Source organism: Lepus europaeus, chromosome 14 (genome assembly GCF_033115175.1).
Source record: "Lepus europaeus isolate LE1 chromosome 14, mLepTim1.pri, whole genome shotgun sequence".
In the NCBI taxonomy this organism is placed as follows: domain Eukaryota; kingdom Metazoa; phylum Chordata; class Mammalia; order Lagomorpha; family Leporidae; genus Lepus; species Lepus europaeus.
The window spans coordinates 60,419,346-60,436,328 of record NC_084840.1 but is presented as its reverse complement, the minus strand read 5'-3'; the positions used below and the strand labels follow the sequence as shown (position 1 = coordinate 60,436,328).

The 16,983-nt window shown below is 42.8% G+C and overlaps 1 protein-coding gene and 1 pseudogene across 1 annotated transcript; both read left to right on the top strand.

Moving 5' to 3' along the window:
• Positions 1 to 7,631: 7,631 nt before the first annotated feature.
• On the top strand, positions 7,632 to 12,381 carry LOC133773803 (opsin-3-like; annotated as a pseudogene).
• A 198-nt stretch (positions 12,382 to 12,579) lies between these two features.
• LOC133773802 (rab proteins geranylgeranyltransferase component A 2-like) lies at positions 12,580 to 15,211 on the top strand. Its single transcript, XM_062211386.1, is given in 4 exon segments — positions 12,580 to 13,106; positions 13,108 to 13,340; positions 13,343 to 13,753; positions 13,756 to 15,211. Coding segments are annotated over 4 exon segments (1,989 nt in total). The 3' UTR covers positions 14,574 to 15,211.
• Positions 15,212 to 16,983: the final 1,772 nt, after the last annotated feature.

The window sequence follows — 16,983 nt, the reverse complement described above, 5'->3', positions numbered from 1 at the left end:
TTTATACATATATCTATATGAGATATAAATGTGATTTTTTTATTTGAAAGAGTGACAGAGGGAGACATGAGAGGGGGAGAGAGACTAACACACTACCACACTACACAAATGGCTACTATGGCAAGAGCTGGGCCAGACTGAAACTGAAGTAACACCTTGACAGTAGGGACTCCATTTTGGAGTACTTGAGACTCCATTCTGGGAAGGTGCCCCCCCCCACACACACACCATGAGACTCTGGTCTGAAACTATGATCTAAAACAGTTGAACAATAGCAGTCCACTACATCACACTTGGCAGAGCATAGAAACCCCCTAGCATGATCACTCAAGCTTGGAAGTGGATAGGCTACACCTGGGTTAATGATAAAAATGTAATTATTCTATGTCCTACATATGATTAAAACCAATATCTGGATAATGTCAAGATTATAATTGGAATTTTTAAGATTGTAACTGGTATTGTCAAGATTATAATGATACTAGGTTCGCATAGGTTTTAGGTCAGCTTGACCCCTGTTCCTAGCAACCATGAATTCCCCTCCCGATTTTGTGGTTTTTGCCTTTATAAACCCTGTTGCATTGGGCTTCAGGGTTGAGAGTTCTTTAGGGCATGAGCCCACTCTCCACCGCCGGCAATAAAGGACCATCAAATTTTATCAATGTGTGGAGTTCCTTTGTTTGCACTTGCTCAAGTACAACAAAACCAGGAACTTCATCCTGGTGTTCCACATGGATGTCAGTAACCCAAATGCTTGGCCATCTTCTGCTGCTTCCCTAGGCACAATAGCAAGGAGCTGTACCAGATAGTGGATCATCTGAGACTTGAGCCTGGCTCATGAGATCATCTGTTATGTGATGCCAGTATAGCAAACAGTGGTTTAACCAGCTGTACCACAAGGTGGGCCCCATTATATATATATATACACACACACATATATATATGTATATACACATATATATATTTAAATTAGCCATAAATTCACTAACCAGTTTCTTTAAGCAACTGAATATCCACTCTTTCTTAACCCCTTGGTCACCTAAACTGTATTTTTAATGGCAAGGTACAAATGAGATTTCACTTTCAAAACAAATGTATGTATTTGAGGGAGAGTGGCAGGGAGAGGAAATGTGGACAAGTACACTGTTTACACATGAAGCTGATCCCCATTCGGAACATGAAGGCATGTTAGACTGTCTTTTCTCTTTTCAGTTCAATTACATTCACTGAATTACATTTCCTAAGGCAAGAAAAGGTGCAGCTATGTTTGGAAGGATTTTCTGGAAAGGCTTTTCTGCTTGTCACCAGGGACCAAGGGTGGAGAGGCCAGGGAAGGATGTCTTCCTAGTCCTAGAAAGAAGATTATTTGATTGAGTAAAGGTTGATATTCCCTCTCCACTGACACATGGAGGACACAGAAGGCTAGGGGTTACCAATTATTCCAAACAAGAATGTCAGATAATACCCACCTGCATTATTTCTTCCCTCAAGCTTTGCAAAGAACTTTCTTGAAACATAGAAATGATAATGATTTTCTGCTCCAATGTAGAAGGATATGAGGATACTTCAAAAAGTTTATGGAAAAAAATTGAATTAAACCATAAACTTCATTTGCAAAAAAAATGAAATTTCTGCATAGTTTTTCCAGAATATGCATCAGAATATGCATTTTTCTGTGGACTTTTTGAAGAGTTTTGTTATTACAATGACCCTCTTTCTGCTTTGGGAGTGGCCTTACAATACAAAAGATTTGAAGAATTCCCCTACCTTAAAGGGCAGTGCTGGGTAGCACTCACAGGAGGAACTGGAAGCCTGCTCTGCATAGTTTGGCCTATCCTCACCTCCAAACTGCTTAGGAGAAGGCAAGGAATTCATCAGGCACTTGGGAAGACCCTGGATCAGTTCTTCCTTAGAGTTATCAGAGTAGTGGAGGAACCATGACTTCTCTCCACTTTTTCTACCCAAGGACACTGAGGGGGAGAAAATGAGGCTGGCCAGCTGTCTATAGAAAACCACTTGCTGAATTTGGTGGAGCAAGGAATTTCTAGTGTATCACATACTGGACTGTGTAGAAGAGACATACTACATCATTTTGGGAAGGGTCCTGCTGAGAAGACATCCTCTGTCTATGGCCATACCACCCTAAATGCCCCTGATCTCATCTGATCTTGTAAGCAGGGTCGGCCCTGGTTAATACTTGGATGGATGAAGGTTGGCCCTGTTGTTAGCAGCCCTAAGCAGGGTCTGAAAGGGAGCACCAAAGAGCCAGTTGATGAAGTCATTAACCCTATCTAGGGAGGCCTGCAAGAAAGGTTTCAGGGAACACAGGTTTTCTAAAGAATGCACAAATCACCATAAAAGAGACAAGCAACATTTAAAATTCAATACAATCAGAAAGCACAAACATCAGAGGACAATTTTACCAATGAGGGAAGGATTTTTCCTTCAAATCTGGAGGAGCAATAGCAGTATTTGCAAGTAGTGGATCAAGGAAATGGGAGAAGTAACTTGTCTTCCTCACTTGCATCCTACAGAAATTCTCTAGGCCTGAAGCAGATCCGATTTTGGAGGGTGAACAAATGAGTTTTACATGGGTTTTAATATTTCATATGACAACATTCTGAACTTAACTGATAGTGATCAGAAAAGCTTTGGGACTTGTCAAAGTTTAATCAAAGGACAGGAAAGAACAAATAGAAATAAGACATCTGAGGCCAGCACCATGGCTCACTTGGCTAATCCTCTGCCTACAGCACCAGCACCCTGGCTTCTAGTCCTGGTTGGGACGCTGGATTTTGTCCCGGTTGCTCCTCTTCCAGTCCAGCTCTCTGCTGTGGCCTGGGAAGGCAGTGGAGGATGGCCCAAGTGCTTGGGCCCTGCACCCGCATCGGCGACCAGGAGGAAGCACCTGGCTCCTGGCTTCGGATCGGCCGGCCATAGGGGCCATCTGGGGGGTGAACCAATGGAAAAAGGAAGACCTTTCTCTCTGTCTCTCATTGTCTAGCTCTGCCTGTCAAAAAAATAAACAAATTAAAAAAAGACATCTGAAATGAGTAGTGGGAGAAAGCAAACTTACTTTTTGCTTGTACTATACTGAGTCTAACTTGCTCAATAAGTGATTACATTAGTTTCCTTCTACTCTGAGAGTGTGAGGCACAAACACAATTTCCACATGCTTTCTCCTCCACTCCTTCCTTTTCTTGTTTTTTTAAATTGTGATAACACATCTGTAACAAAATTTACCATTTGAATGAATTTTAAGTGCACAATTCAGAGGCATTAAGACACACACAATGTTGTGCAACTATCACTACTATCCATTTCCAGGACTTTTTCATCATCCTAGCAGAAACTCTGTACTCATTAAACACTAACTCCTCATTGCCTCTTCCTCCAGCCTCTGGTAACCGGCATCCTACTTCCCATCTTTATAAATTTGGCTACTCTACATATCACTTATAAGTGGAATTATAAATATTTGGTATTTGTGTCATTTATTTCACTTAGGCTAATGTTTTCAAAGTTCATCCATGCTGTAACATGTTCCAGAATTTAATTCCTTGCTGTTGCTAAAAATAGTTCATCATGTGCATATACCATTCACTTGTTGATGGACATTTGAGTTATCTCCAACTTTCAGTTATTGTGAATAATGCTGCTATGAACATTGGTATACAGTCTAGGTCCCTATGTCTACTTCTTTGGGGTATGTAGTTGGGAATGAAATTGCTGGATCATATGGTAATTACATTTAACATTTTCCAGAACTGTCAAACTGTTTTCCACAGTAGCTGTACCATTTTACATTCCTACCAGCAGTTTCCCAGTGTTTAAATTTCTTTGTCCACACTTATTTTCTGTGCCATTTGTTTTCCTGGCCATTCTAGTAGGTATGAAACAGTATTTCTTTTGGTTTTGATTTTCACTGTCCTGCTGGCTGATGATGTTGAACTTTTTTTCAGGTGCTTATTTTTTTAAAAGATTTATTTTTGTGAATGGCAAGAACAACAGGGGGGGAGGGGAAGATGGAGAAAAATCTTCCATCTCCTGATTCACTTCTCAAATGGCTGCAATAGCCAGGGTGGGGCCAGGCTAAAGTAGGAGCCAGGAACCACATCCAGGTCTCACATGAGTTTCAGGGTCCCAAGCATTGAGCCACCATCTGCTCTCTTCCAAGGCACATTAGCAGGAATCTAGATCAGAAGTAGAGGAGCTGGGACAGGAACTGGCACCCTGACATGGTATGCCAGCCTCACAAGAGGTGTCTTAACTTGCTGGACCACAATGATGGTCCCTCAAGTGCTTACTGACCATTTGCATATCTTTGGGGAACTGTCTGCTCAAATCTTTTGCCCACTTTTGAATTAGGTTATGGAGATTTTTGTTGTTGTTTAGTAGGAGTTTTTTTTTTTATATATATTGTGGATATTAGGCCTTTATAAGATAAAAGATTTGCAAATATTTCTCCTGTTTTGTGGGTTATCTTTTCACTTTTTTGAAAGTGTTCTTTGATGCACAGCAGGTTTTAATTTTGATCAGGTCTATATATTTTCTCTTGTTGTCTGTGCTCATATAATTTATGATCTTATACATTTAGTTCCTGCACTTAGGTCTGTCATCTATTTTGAGGATCCAACTTCATGCTTTGTTAGGTGGATATACAGTTTCCCAGCATTTGTGGAAGCCTGTCTTATCTGCACTGAATGGTCTTGGCATGCTTGTTGAAAATCAATTAACCAAATGTGAGGGCTTATATAATGACTGTCTGTTCTATTCCATTGGTCTGCATGGTGTTCCTCATGCCAGTACTTCACTGGCTTTTCTACTTGTTGTATTTTGCCATTATCCTATCCTTGTAAAATTATGAAACTGAAGTGAAACATACTTCACTATTAAAAAAGGAAATCATGTATGTGGTATCATTGCCTATTTTTCCCATTTAATAAATGGCATTTAATAAATATCTTTAACACAGTATTGTAAAAATAACTGTATCAAAATTCTTAACATTTGCCAAGAGCCTCTTACTCCTTTTCCTTCAGTTCTGTTATTGCCCTTGCATGGGCACTGCCCTGGACTTCACTGTGATAGAGGACAAGCCAAAGTCCTTTTATGAAAATGGGCTAGGCCCTGCATGGTTGGCTAATCCCCACTCAAGCACATCTGACCTCACTTCCTAATTCCTATTCTGCCCCAAACACGCAGGCTTCCTTGTTCCTCCAAGGTGTGCTAAATACAGTCCTCTCCGTACATGTATGCTGTGCCTGCAATACACAGTACAGTCCTTACTGCCTTCTGTTTCTTTGTGGAACTTATCAGCATCTGATACCCTTTGTATGTACTCATTTGATTATTGTCTGCCCAGCTAACACCACCAGAATGTAAGCTTTATGAGGGCAGGGACTCAGCACCAAAGATGAAATGAATACTCTAGAAAGAAATATAGTGAGTCCTTTATTCATTCCTTCAGAAAATATTTATTGAGAATTTCCTATAGTCTAGGCACTATGCTGAAAATACAGTGGACCTTAAACATATAGAACTTGTGAAATGGTTGCATAAATCTAAAAGATATATATATATATATATATATATATATATATATGGGCAGGCTAGACAGTCTCATAGATAGCAAGTCCAGATTAGAAGTGTCAAAAGAAAATCAAAGTTTTGCAGGCATAGCACATCGCCCTTCAGCTGTTGCCCAATGCAAGGATGAAGAATTGACTGGCTAGCCCATCCATCCCCTGGGAATGTGGGAAGGGGATTCATTAAAACCCCAGTCACACTTTATTGATCTTTTGAACAGAGGTGTGAGGTGTAAACACCCTCACGGAGAGCAACTCCTTCAGCTTCCACTCTGTGCCAGTCACAGGTGCCCAGGACAGCCTGCAGTGTGACTCAGGATTGCTATCCTCCTGTGAGGCCTTGGTATGGACCGTGCAGTCACAAAGACAAAAGCAGCCCTTGCAGAATGTGATCACGTTCACAATCTATATTTGATTTGTACTATATTTTCATCACTACTGGGGCAAAAGCCTAGCAGAAAATGTGTGTTCTAAATATAGCACCTACTGCCCTATACCTGAAGTAGGCAGGCATATAGGTTAAAATCGATTAGGTTTGTGACCTGGAAGACCACACCTTCGCCATGCCCATGTGTGACCTCATGCCCTACCTGATACCTTCACCACACCCCTGTGTGATTTCATGCCTCTACCTGGCCACACCGGGGTACCCACCAGCCAATCAGTTAATTAACCACTCCCCTTTGGAAGTGGGTTAAAAGCCTGGGACATGGTATGTCCTGCCCTTCTCTTCTTCCCTGGCCTCTTGCCAGGAGGGGGCTTACTGTAGCCCCGCGCCTCCAGGCTTCCTGGCCTAGATGCTTCTCCACGTGGCTGGTTCCTGGTGCTCAGTATGAACCCAGATTTACCTCTCTCAATAAAGCTCTCACTCTCCTATGCATCTTTGTCACTAAATAAAGACTTCAAATGTTCCATGCTGCCTCGTTTATCTGTGCCAGTATTTAGAATTCTCTAAATATTAGGCAAGAACTGCTAGGAAACTGGCGCAGTTTTATCTATGGCATGATCTATACCCTGATTTACATCCCAAGCTCTAGCCCCCACTGCCATTGCTGAAAGCCAGGAGCCACATGGCCCAAACTACTTGTGCCAAGCTCTACCCCCAACCTGATAGGATTCGCTGCTCCTGCTTCCCTGCCCGCCCTCGGGCAAGGTTTTAAAAGGGCCTGTTCCTGAACACGTGCTCTCTTGGTCCTTCCCTCTTGGCTTCTCTCCTGCTCTCTTGGCTTCTTTCTTCTCTCTTGATTCTTCTTTCCTGCTCGCTCTCCTCTCTTGGCTTCTCTTTTTTCTCTTGGCTCTCTCTCTTGGCTCCTCTCCTCCTCTCGTCTCTCTTCTCTCTCCTCTCTGTCTCTCTTACAGTCTCCTACTCTCCTTTTCCCTCTTGGCCCCTTCCCTCCAGCCTGCTGGGTTTTCTCCAATAAACTCTTTCCCTTACTCCGGTGTTCGGTGTGTTTTGTGACGGCTAACAAGAACCTCTCAGGCTTGTTAATATTGGGGCTCTATTAATAAGCACGTGGTGAAATCGTATGGCACCCCAAATTCCGGTCGCATATGTGGCATCCCACATTTTTGTATAAATTTTAGGGGGTCTTGTCCGATTTCATACCTGCTAGACTTAGGTTGATGCACAGCCCACGTAGTCACTGCCGGTGAAGGGCTTCCACAGGCCATGAGAACAGGGCAGATCTACCGCCACTCAGACCGGGGCAGAAAGGAGAAAGCTGCCGGTCTTGGTGTCCAGTCAGGGGCTCAACCTCCATGCCACTCTAATGCCAGTTCCTTGCTTCTCCTGAAACTTTCAGAGGTGCCAGGCTTCCTTCGCCTGGCCACTGCGACACATTCTCTCATAAGAGCGGGCAGCCTGCGAGCGCGCGCGCCTGGGGGCGTGGCTGCGGGCTGCGCTGAGCGGAAGGGGCGGGGGGAGGGCGGCGCCGGCGCGCGCGGGGCGGACGCCGCTCCCAGTGCGGTGGCCGGAGCGAGCGGGCAGGCGAAGCCCCACCCGGTGCGGAGCGCGCCACCTGCCGAGCGAGCCGGCGCCGGGCCATGTACTCGGGGAACCGCAGCGGCGAACAGGGCTACTGGGCGGGCGGCGGGGCCGCGGGGCCGCGGGCGCTGAGGGGCCGGCGCCGGCCGGTGCGCTGAGCCCCGCGCCGCTCTTCAGTCCGAGCGCCTACGAGCGCCTGGCGCTGCTGCTCGGCTCCATCGGGCTGCTGGGCGTCGGCAGCAACCTGCTGGTGCTGGTCCTCTACTACAGGTTCCAGCGGCTCCGCACGCCCACGCATCTCTTCCTGGTCAACATCAGCCTCAGCGACCTGCTGGGGTCCGTCTTCGGAGTCACCTTCACCTTCGTGTCCTGCCTCAGGAACGGCTGGGTGTGGGACACCGTGGGCTGCGCGTGGGACGGGTTGAGCAGCAGCCTCTGCGGTGAGTTGCTGCTTCCCGCTCCTCGCCTTGCCCCGCCGCCGGGTTCCGCCGGCCTCAGTGCCCCTGCCCCGGCCCCTGCTGCACGGCTCGCCTCCCCTCTCCTGGGCTCTTCCCTCCGCTCGCTCCCTGTGGCCTCGGCTGCCCGGCCCACCCCCCCCCACCCCCACTCCCCACGCTGACCGGGACCCCTGCCCCGCTTTCGGCTGCAGCCCATGGGTAAGTAAGCCTTCGGCCGCGGGCAAGCCCGTCTGCCCGCTATTTCTGTTTCCATCTCCTGATGGAATTCAGCAGGGTGCACACTGTGGGGAGAGAACGAGGGCCTGCGGAGTCGAGAGAGTGAAGAAAAAGTGATTAACTCAGGAAAGTTGTAGAGGAGACGAGAAGAGCTTTAATTCATAATTTTATTTGTTTTCCCACGGAGAGAGGCAGACAACTGAAGTAGCAGCGCTGTGTGAATGGTTTACTTTTGGCTTATTAGCAGTTGCAAACCTTTGAATGCTTCCTAGGCAGTGAGGTTTTCATTCAGAATGCAAATGGACATGTGCCCTCTGAGTTGCTCTTAACTGCTTGTTCCTTATGGGACACAAAACCTAAGATGAGATTACAAATGAATGGCTCAGAGAATCCCAGCTCCAGGGCACACAGACTTAGCTGTGCAGCCAAGAGATTTCATTAAAGTAGAACTTGATTGTTCGTCGAAGATTTATTTTTACAATTTAGTCATTACGGAAGATTTGCATCTCTCTCAGATATGACGTTTTGAAGGAGGACCAGCCCTGCAGAATACTGAAGATGTGATTTTTTTTTTTTTTTTGATAGGCAGAGTTAGTGAGAGAGAGAGAGAGACAGACAGAAGTTAGTGAGAGAGAGAGAGAGACAGACAGAAAAGTCTTCCTTTTTTCGTTGGTTCACCCCCCAAATGGCCGCTACGGCCGATCCGAAGCCAGGAGCCAGGTGCTTCCTCCTGGTCTCCCATGCAGGTGCAGGGCCCAAGCACCTGGGCCATCCTCCACTGCCTTCCCAGGCCACAGCAGAGAGCTGGACTGGAAGAGGAGCAACCGGGACAGAATCCGGTGCCCCAACTGGGACTGGAACCCGGGGTGCCGGCCCCGCAGGCAGAGGATTAGCCAAGTGAGCCGCAGTGCCGGCCTAGAGATGTGATTTTGTAAGCAATTATTTTTGTGTATGTGCTCCAGGTGTTTCATTTGTAGAAAAATTTGAAAGAATATCCGGTATTAGTATTTGGGGTTTTGATCGTGAAATCCATTGGTAATTTAGGACTTTTGTCTTGGCAGGTTTTGGAGCACAAAGTCTTGATAGCATTATCAAAAATAGTTTTCTTACTCATCAGCCTCCAAGCCTTTAAGACTCAAATATTCATAATGATTTAATTTTTGCTTTTTGAAGGAAATCTCATAGATACTATGATTACATTTATTCCAATATTTTCTTTTCCTCTCCAATGAGCATGAGTCTGAGTATTTCATTTGTACAAAGATTTGAAACCTGGGGAGATAGCTGTCACTGTATGTAGGCAGTAATGTAGATGGCTGTGTGATTACACTTTTTATTTTCATTAAAAAATACCAGGCAACTTTTTAGGCAGGGCCAAGCTTTAAAGAACCTGTTTTAAGCCTGTGTCTAAAGTATGGGGGATGCTCCTTTTGGAGGATAACAGTTGTTTTTTTCATAGACATGAAAGTTCTTGTTTCTGTGAAGCACCTTTTCTATGATGGGAAATTGTGTATCTGTGCCTCAGAGTTTGAAAGCAAGACTGTATTGAGTTTTTAATAAGCATTGCCACCCACCCTCTTCTTCACACGTTTCCTCTGCAGACCCCACCCTCCTGTCTCTTCTCCCTTGTCATCCTTGCTGGGGCCCCATCCCAATCAGAAATGATTTTCTAAGACTGCTAGAAACTAGCACATGGTATTTCACCTAAAGGTTGCTCTGTTTCTTGGGGGCATTTAGCTAGTGCTTCTACTTTATCCTCTGTTTTTAAATTAGAGGTTAAAAACCCTGGCTAAGAGGATCAGAGTCTTATTTAAGACAGGTCAGTAATGAGGTTTTTGTGGAGCTTAACATGTTCTTAGCAAAGATAAAAAATTTCTTTGCCTGGAGTGAATTCCAAGGATTGTGCTTCTAGATTAGGGTTAAGGATGAAGAAAGGAAAGGTGCTTCACTTCCCCAGTTATCTCTGAGCAAGAACCAACCAACCAAGCAACTAGCTATGGAGTACTGAAGGTGTGGTAGAAATAAAAAAAATGCTGCAGAGGCTTTTGGAGAGGCTGCCCTCTTTAATAGGAAGATCATTGACTTGAGTTAATCTCTACAGCATTGGTTTTCTCTGTTATGGGGTACTTGAGCTCCTTGTTCTTTAAGGCCATCCCACTTCCTTTGTATTTTGATAAGACTTTTGATATACGTAGGCTAGAAAGTGCCTAATATTAGTGGTTGTGATCTGTATTTTCCCTGCTTTATCCCACCCTCAGCTCTGTCCCCTTCTAAGCCAAGAAGATGGTCACACTTTTTCAGGTAACATCATAGGTTCTATCTCCATCTTCACACCCTACTGAGGAAGGCCAAAGAAGTAATTCAGACACACTAACGTATTTACATGAGTAGACCAGGCAACTGGCATTTTGTGCTCAGATCATGGCTTCTCAGGGAATGCTGAAAATAATCTTTTAGTCAGAGGCCTTGACTAGACCGGACTATGAGGATTATCAATTTCATTTAAACTGACCAGTGAGGTTAGTGACCTAATCAATTTAATATAAGTTCCCATAGAATGACTTATTTTATCAGTATTCAGAGTAATTAGTCATCTTAGCATCAGCAAGATGCAGCTTGTATTGATCTAGATTTCAGTAGATTTGGTGACAGCAAAAATCAGGTCAGAGAACCCTCACTGATACTGTGCATTGATGAATGATAGAAAGGTTAGCAATGTGGTGTGCGTAGTGCTTTATGTTAAAGACTTCCAGGTGGCTATGCCCTTCAGTTTCTTCATTGTTTTCCCCCTGGCTATTCCCTGGAATCACATACACCTTTTTTCTGCATGTGGCATTTAGCCAGCATTATGCCTTTGTTCACTACCCTTTGAAAAGTAAGTATAGCAAACAACATGGGTCATCTCGGCAGGAGATACTTAAGACCTTTTTCTTCGGATACAGAGATTAGGGATTGCAGAGGCAGTCTGGCAAAATGCAAACGCTACCCTGTTCAAATGTTAGAAGTGTTACTTATAATAAGATGCTTGATATACAAAGCCAGTAACCAACTTTCCTTTATACTTTACACTTACAAAACATACATGCATGTGGAGATTCACATTTTTTAGATATTTTCCCCATCAGTATGCCTGTTCTTGTACACACCTAAATGTTTTCAAATGCTAGTCATTTAACTGAATCAATAATCCTTTTTGTAATAATCTGACTTGTTAACTGCTACCATGAGATCCTAAGGGTAGTTGGGGTATGGAAAGGTCTTCTATTTAGCTGTTCAGGAATCACTCACAAACTATCCTGGTCACAGAAATATTCCTAATCATGATGTTGTGCATAGTATATTGTTTGTTCCCATAAATACAGGGGATGCACACATTTCTTTTAGCCTGAGCTTACAGCTGTGTATAGTTTTATTCAAATATTTTCTAAAAGCTATGAAATTGTATTATGTTAATTATTCTTTATTGTGAAACATTATGACCATTCTTTATATTATATTGCCTGATTTGGGGGGTTATATCTCCATTGTTCATTTTCTTTTCTTTTCTTTTTTTTTTTTTTTTTGACAGCCAAAGTTAGACAGTGAGAGACAGAGAGAAAGGTCTTCCTTTCCATTGGTTCACCCCCCAAATGGCTGCTGTGGTGGGTGCGCTGCGCCGATTCAAAGCCAGGTGCTTCCTCCTGGTCTCCCATGCAGGTGCAGGGCCCAAGCACCTGGGCCATCCTCCACTGCCTTCCCTGGCCACAGCAGAGAGCTGGACTGGAAGAGGAGCAACCGGGACAGAATCCAGTGCCCCAACTGGGACTAGAACTCGGGGTGCCGATGCCACAGGCAGAGGATTAGCCAAGTGAGCCGTGGCACTGGCCTCCATTGTTCATTTTCAAGGGACTAAAAAACATGAGAAAGAATTTAATTACTTGCTTTAGTAGAAGTTTATATCCAAGTAAGAAGTCAGGCTCCAATGGTATAGTTGCTATTGCATGAAATTACTTTTAGATTGTTTTCAATTGTATGCTCTTTTTTTTTCTTGAATTTTCTTCTTTCAGAGAAGAGTTCCAGTCACAAATGCATATGTGATGCATTTTGACATTTACTGCTAAGGTGAAATGCAGAAATGAAAACTACACATCCATTTTAGTATTCTCAGATGTGAATAAATGTACTTTATCATGTTTTTATGCTGCTGACTTATAAAAAAAATACTTTAAAAGGGTAACCGTTAAACAGCTAGGACCTGCAGCTTCAGTGCTTCTGAGATGAGCTGGAACATCACAAGGAGAGACTTCATTTCAGCACGATCACATCTCAGCTGAGCCCCTCAGCCCATATTCACATGCATTTCCTCCATCGGCAGTTGTCAGCAGACGGTTTTCCTCCTAGGATGGTGGACAGTCTCCCCACAGAGTTTGATGTGGTTGTAATAGGGACAGGTTTGCCAGAATCTATCCTTGCAGCTGCATGTGCAAGAAGTGGTCAGAGGGTTCTGCATATTGATTCAAGAAGTTATTATGGAGGAAACTGGGCTAGTTTCAGCTTTTCTGGATTACTATCCTGGCTGAATGAGTATCAGCAAAACAGTGGCATTGGGGAAGAAAGTATTGCTACATGGCAAGACTCAATCCATGAAACAGAAGAAGCCATCCCTCTTTGCAAGAAGGATAAAAGCATCCAACATACAGAAGTTTTTTGTTATACCAGGCAAGATATGGAGGACAGTGTTGGTGCTGTGCCAAAAATTCCTTCCTCAGCGACATCTAGTACCCTCACAGAACCTCTGATTTCTACAACCTTCCCCAAAGAAAGGCACTCATCAGACTTTGCTCACTACAAAACGTCTGCTAAACACACTCAAAAAAATGAAACAGATTTCACTTGAAGTAACTGATATAGAAGAATCACTGGAGAAAGAAAAGTATTGTGGAGACAAAACTTCTGCACACACAGTTTCAGATGGAGATAAAGATGAAAACAACCCTAAAGAAGACAATACTGACCAACAAAAAAGAAATAAGATTACTTAATCTCAAATAATTAAAGAAGAGAGGAGATTTAATATTGATTTGGTGTCAAAGTTGCTGTATTCTCAAGGATCCTTAATCTTTTAATCAAATCAAATGTTAGTCGTTATGCAGAATTTAAAAATGTCACCAGGATCCTTGCATTTCGGGAAGGGAAGGTGGAACAGGTTCCTTGTTCTAGAGCAGATGTCTTTAATAGCAAAGAACTCACCATGGTTGAAAAGAGGATGCTAATGATATTTCTTACATTCTGTCTAGACTATGAGCAGCATCCTGATGAATACCAAGATTTCAAACAATGTTCATTTTCAGAGTACTTGAAAACTAAAAAACTAACCCCCAACCTCCAACATTTTGTGCTACATTCAATTGCAATGACATCAGAAACCTCATGCACTACATTAGATGGTCTTAAAGCAACAAAAAATTTTCTTCAGTGTCTTGGACGGTTTGGCAACACTCCCTTTTTATGTCCTGTGTATGGCCAAGGGAAATCCCCCAGTGTTTCTGCAGAATGTGTGCAGTTTTTGGTGGAATCTATTGTCTTCATTACAAAGTACAATGTCTTGTAGTTGACAAAGAATCTGGAAGATGTAAAGCCATTATAGATCACTTTGGTCAAAGAATAAATGCTAAGTATTTTATCATGGAGGATAGTTACCTTTCTGAGGAAACATGCTCAACTGTGCAGTATAAGCAGATCTCAAGGGCAGTGCTCATCACAGATCAGTCTCTACTAAAGACAAATTCAGATCAGATTTCCATTTTGATAGTGCCTCCAGTAGAAGCACAATCTTGTTCTGTTCGGGTCACAGAATTATGTTCTTCAACTATGACATGCATGAAAGACACGTATCTGGTACATCTAACGTGTTCATCTTCAAAAACGGCACGAGAAGACCTAGAACCGGTGACGCAGAAATTATTCACTCCTTATGCTGAAACAGAAATGGAAAAGGAAAGGTCCACAAAACCAAGACTCTTGTGGGCTCTTTATTTTAACATGAGAGATTCCTCAGGAATCAGCAGAAGCTCCTATAATGGCTTACCTTCCAATGTTTTTGTCTGCTCTGGGCCTGACTGTGGCCTGGGAAATGAGCATGCAGTCAAGCAAGCCGAAACACTTTTTCAGGAGATCTTTCCAGGTGAAGAATTCTGCCCTCCACCTCCAAATCCAGAAGACATTATCTATGATGGTGATGACAGGCTACTGGAGGCTTCTGGAACCAGTGATACAACAATGGCCAAACAAGAATCCTCTGAGGACAGCAAAAACTTAGAAAGTCCAGGGAAGCAGCTTCAAAATTAGAAGAAAAAAGAAGTGGAGATCCTCTTCATCTTGGCATCAGAATGTTCTCATCTAAAGGCCATGTTTCCATATGAATAATTGGAAGTGGTTATATGGTGAATGCTCTGCAGATCTTGTCTTTGACTCTGCTTAGGGTATTCAGGTTCAGGTGGTTTTTATTAACCTGTCACTAATTGACTTGTCAGTTGTTGGAGTCTTTGTTTCAGAATCTGCTCTGTGATCAGAATCTTTAAACAGGGATACCTTTGTTTTAATATTGTATGTATTGAGTTCCACGTTAGCAACTTTACTTAAAGATAATATTGTATATACTATCGGTCTTCAGACTGTCATTTTCTACAGGACAATAAATAGGATCTTAGGAATATTTTAGTTACTTTGGCAGCTGTTGTGTTGCTATCACATCTGTTTGAACAGTGAAATACACAAATAGAAAATTATGTGGGTCTTTGTATATAATATAAAAACGCAGAGTTTGTAGTAGGAATATCAATACAAGTGCCAATATGATAAAAGACATTTGTTTATATTTGTTAAAAGATTAGCTGTGCGTGATTCTTTATTCTTTGTGAAGAATTTTACATTTTGCCATTTATTTCACCTACTTGACCCTTATAACTGATGGGGCAGTGAAGCCATATAGCATTGCTTTCTACTTTATGAAAATAATCTGAGTTCACTTAACTGAAGAGCTCAGAAAATTCCTGCAGACTCCTGCTCTAGCACATGACAGAAAAGGACTTCCAACGAATAACTCAGGCCCAAAGGAAAAATAAATCACCTCAGGAAAAGATGGTTCAGAATGGCTGTTTGAAATTCCTGAAAAGGAAGTCCTATGGAGAAACAGGATGAGTCACTTTAAAATTTGAGATTACGGCCGGTTTTAAAAACCCTCTGTAAGGGGCCGGCGCCTTGGCTCACTAGGCTAATCCTCCGCCTGCAGTGCCGGCACCCCGGGTTCTAGTCCCAGTTGCTCCTCTTCCAGTCCAGCTCTCTGCTGTGGCCCAGGAGGGCAGTGGAGGATGGTCCAAGTGCTTGGACCCTGCACCCGCATGGGAGACCAGGAGGAAGCACCTGGCACCTGAGTCCTGGCTTTGGATCGCTGCAACGCGCCGACTGTAGTGGCCACTTGGAGGGGTGAACCAACGGAAGGAAGACCTTTCTCTCTGTCTCTCTGTCACTGTCTAACTCTGACTTGTTGGTTCTACCACCTTAGTTAGCAGCGTTGACTGCAATTAATAGGAATAAGTCAGGAGGATTTATCATGCTCTTTGCTTTTATCCCACCCCACAAATAGATAACAGTCTTCGTAATCACGTCTGCCTCTTGGCTGTGTTCCGGAGAACAAAAACTTCGCAGAACCACCAGAAGGCACAAAACTGACTCTACTTCAGTGGAGCTATCAGGAGAGGTTCCTCATTTAGTCTCGTATCTGTTCTTCAGGCACAGAATGGTGGTCCTATAGGAGGCAAGCCCTTTCTCGAACAGAGCATTCACTGTGTGCCAGGCATTTACTATCGTGCTTTCTCACTACAGCTTCTCAGTAACAGTGTGAAGCAGGTATTACGCCATACACTTTAAAAAAGAGATGATGGAAACAGTTATTTATAATTTTCTCAGTGCACTGTGTACAAGAGCCATCACTGGAGCCCATAAGGATTACAAAGCCCTTTTTTCTATTGTTCATGGTTACAATAGTATACATACTGTATTAGAAGGAAAAGGTGCCCATGAAAACCAGAATCTACTATTGCTGGGGGGAAAAGTGGACAGACGTCAGTCTTGCAGTTGACTATTGAATCAGAGAAATATGAAGATGAAGATTAATTAAAAGTAAATATATGTTAAAGCTACGAATCTCATAGAAGCAGAATTTGGCTAAGTTTTAACAGAATAATGCTCTTCAGGACATATCTGTTGGTCTGAAGATTGTGTTATATCAAACAACTACTAATTGGCCAAAATATACTCTAAATAGTCTTTTGTTTCTTTTCTAATATGAGGGAAATAAGACAGACTTAAATAGTGGACAGCTTATTGTTAAGTAGAAAAGTCATTGATTGGTATCAATACTGGTTTCCTTGAATATAGTAAAGAGGTATGATTGGGTGGATCCTAAAGTTTAAACCTATCAAAACAAGTGAGATGCCTGAAATGACTTACAAAATAGTAATTAAATTAAAGAGATTTAAGATATTACAATGGAGATGAAAATAATCCAGACCTACTGAAAAGTTTTTCACTATCATTGATTTTTTAGGTTTCTCACAATGTGACAATTACTTAACTATCATTATATCTATTGGGAAAATATATATAAGAAACATTTCTCAAATAGAAATTAATGGTGGCACCATTTTCATTTATATATTATTATTATTATTATTATTATTTATTAAGCCTGTCACTG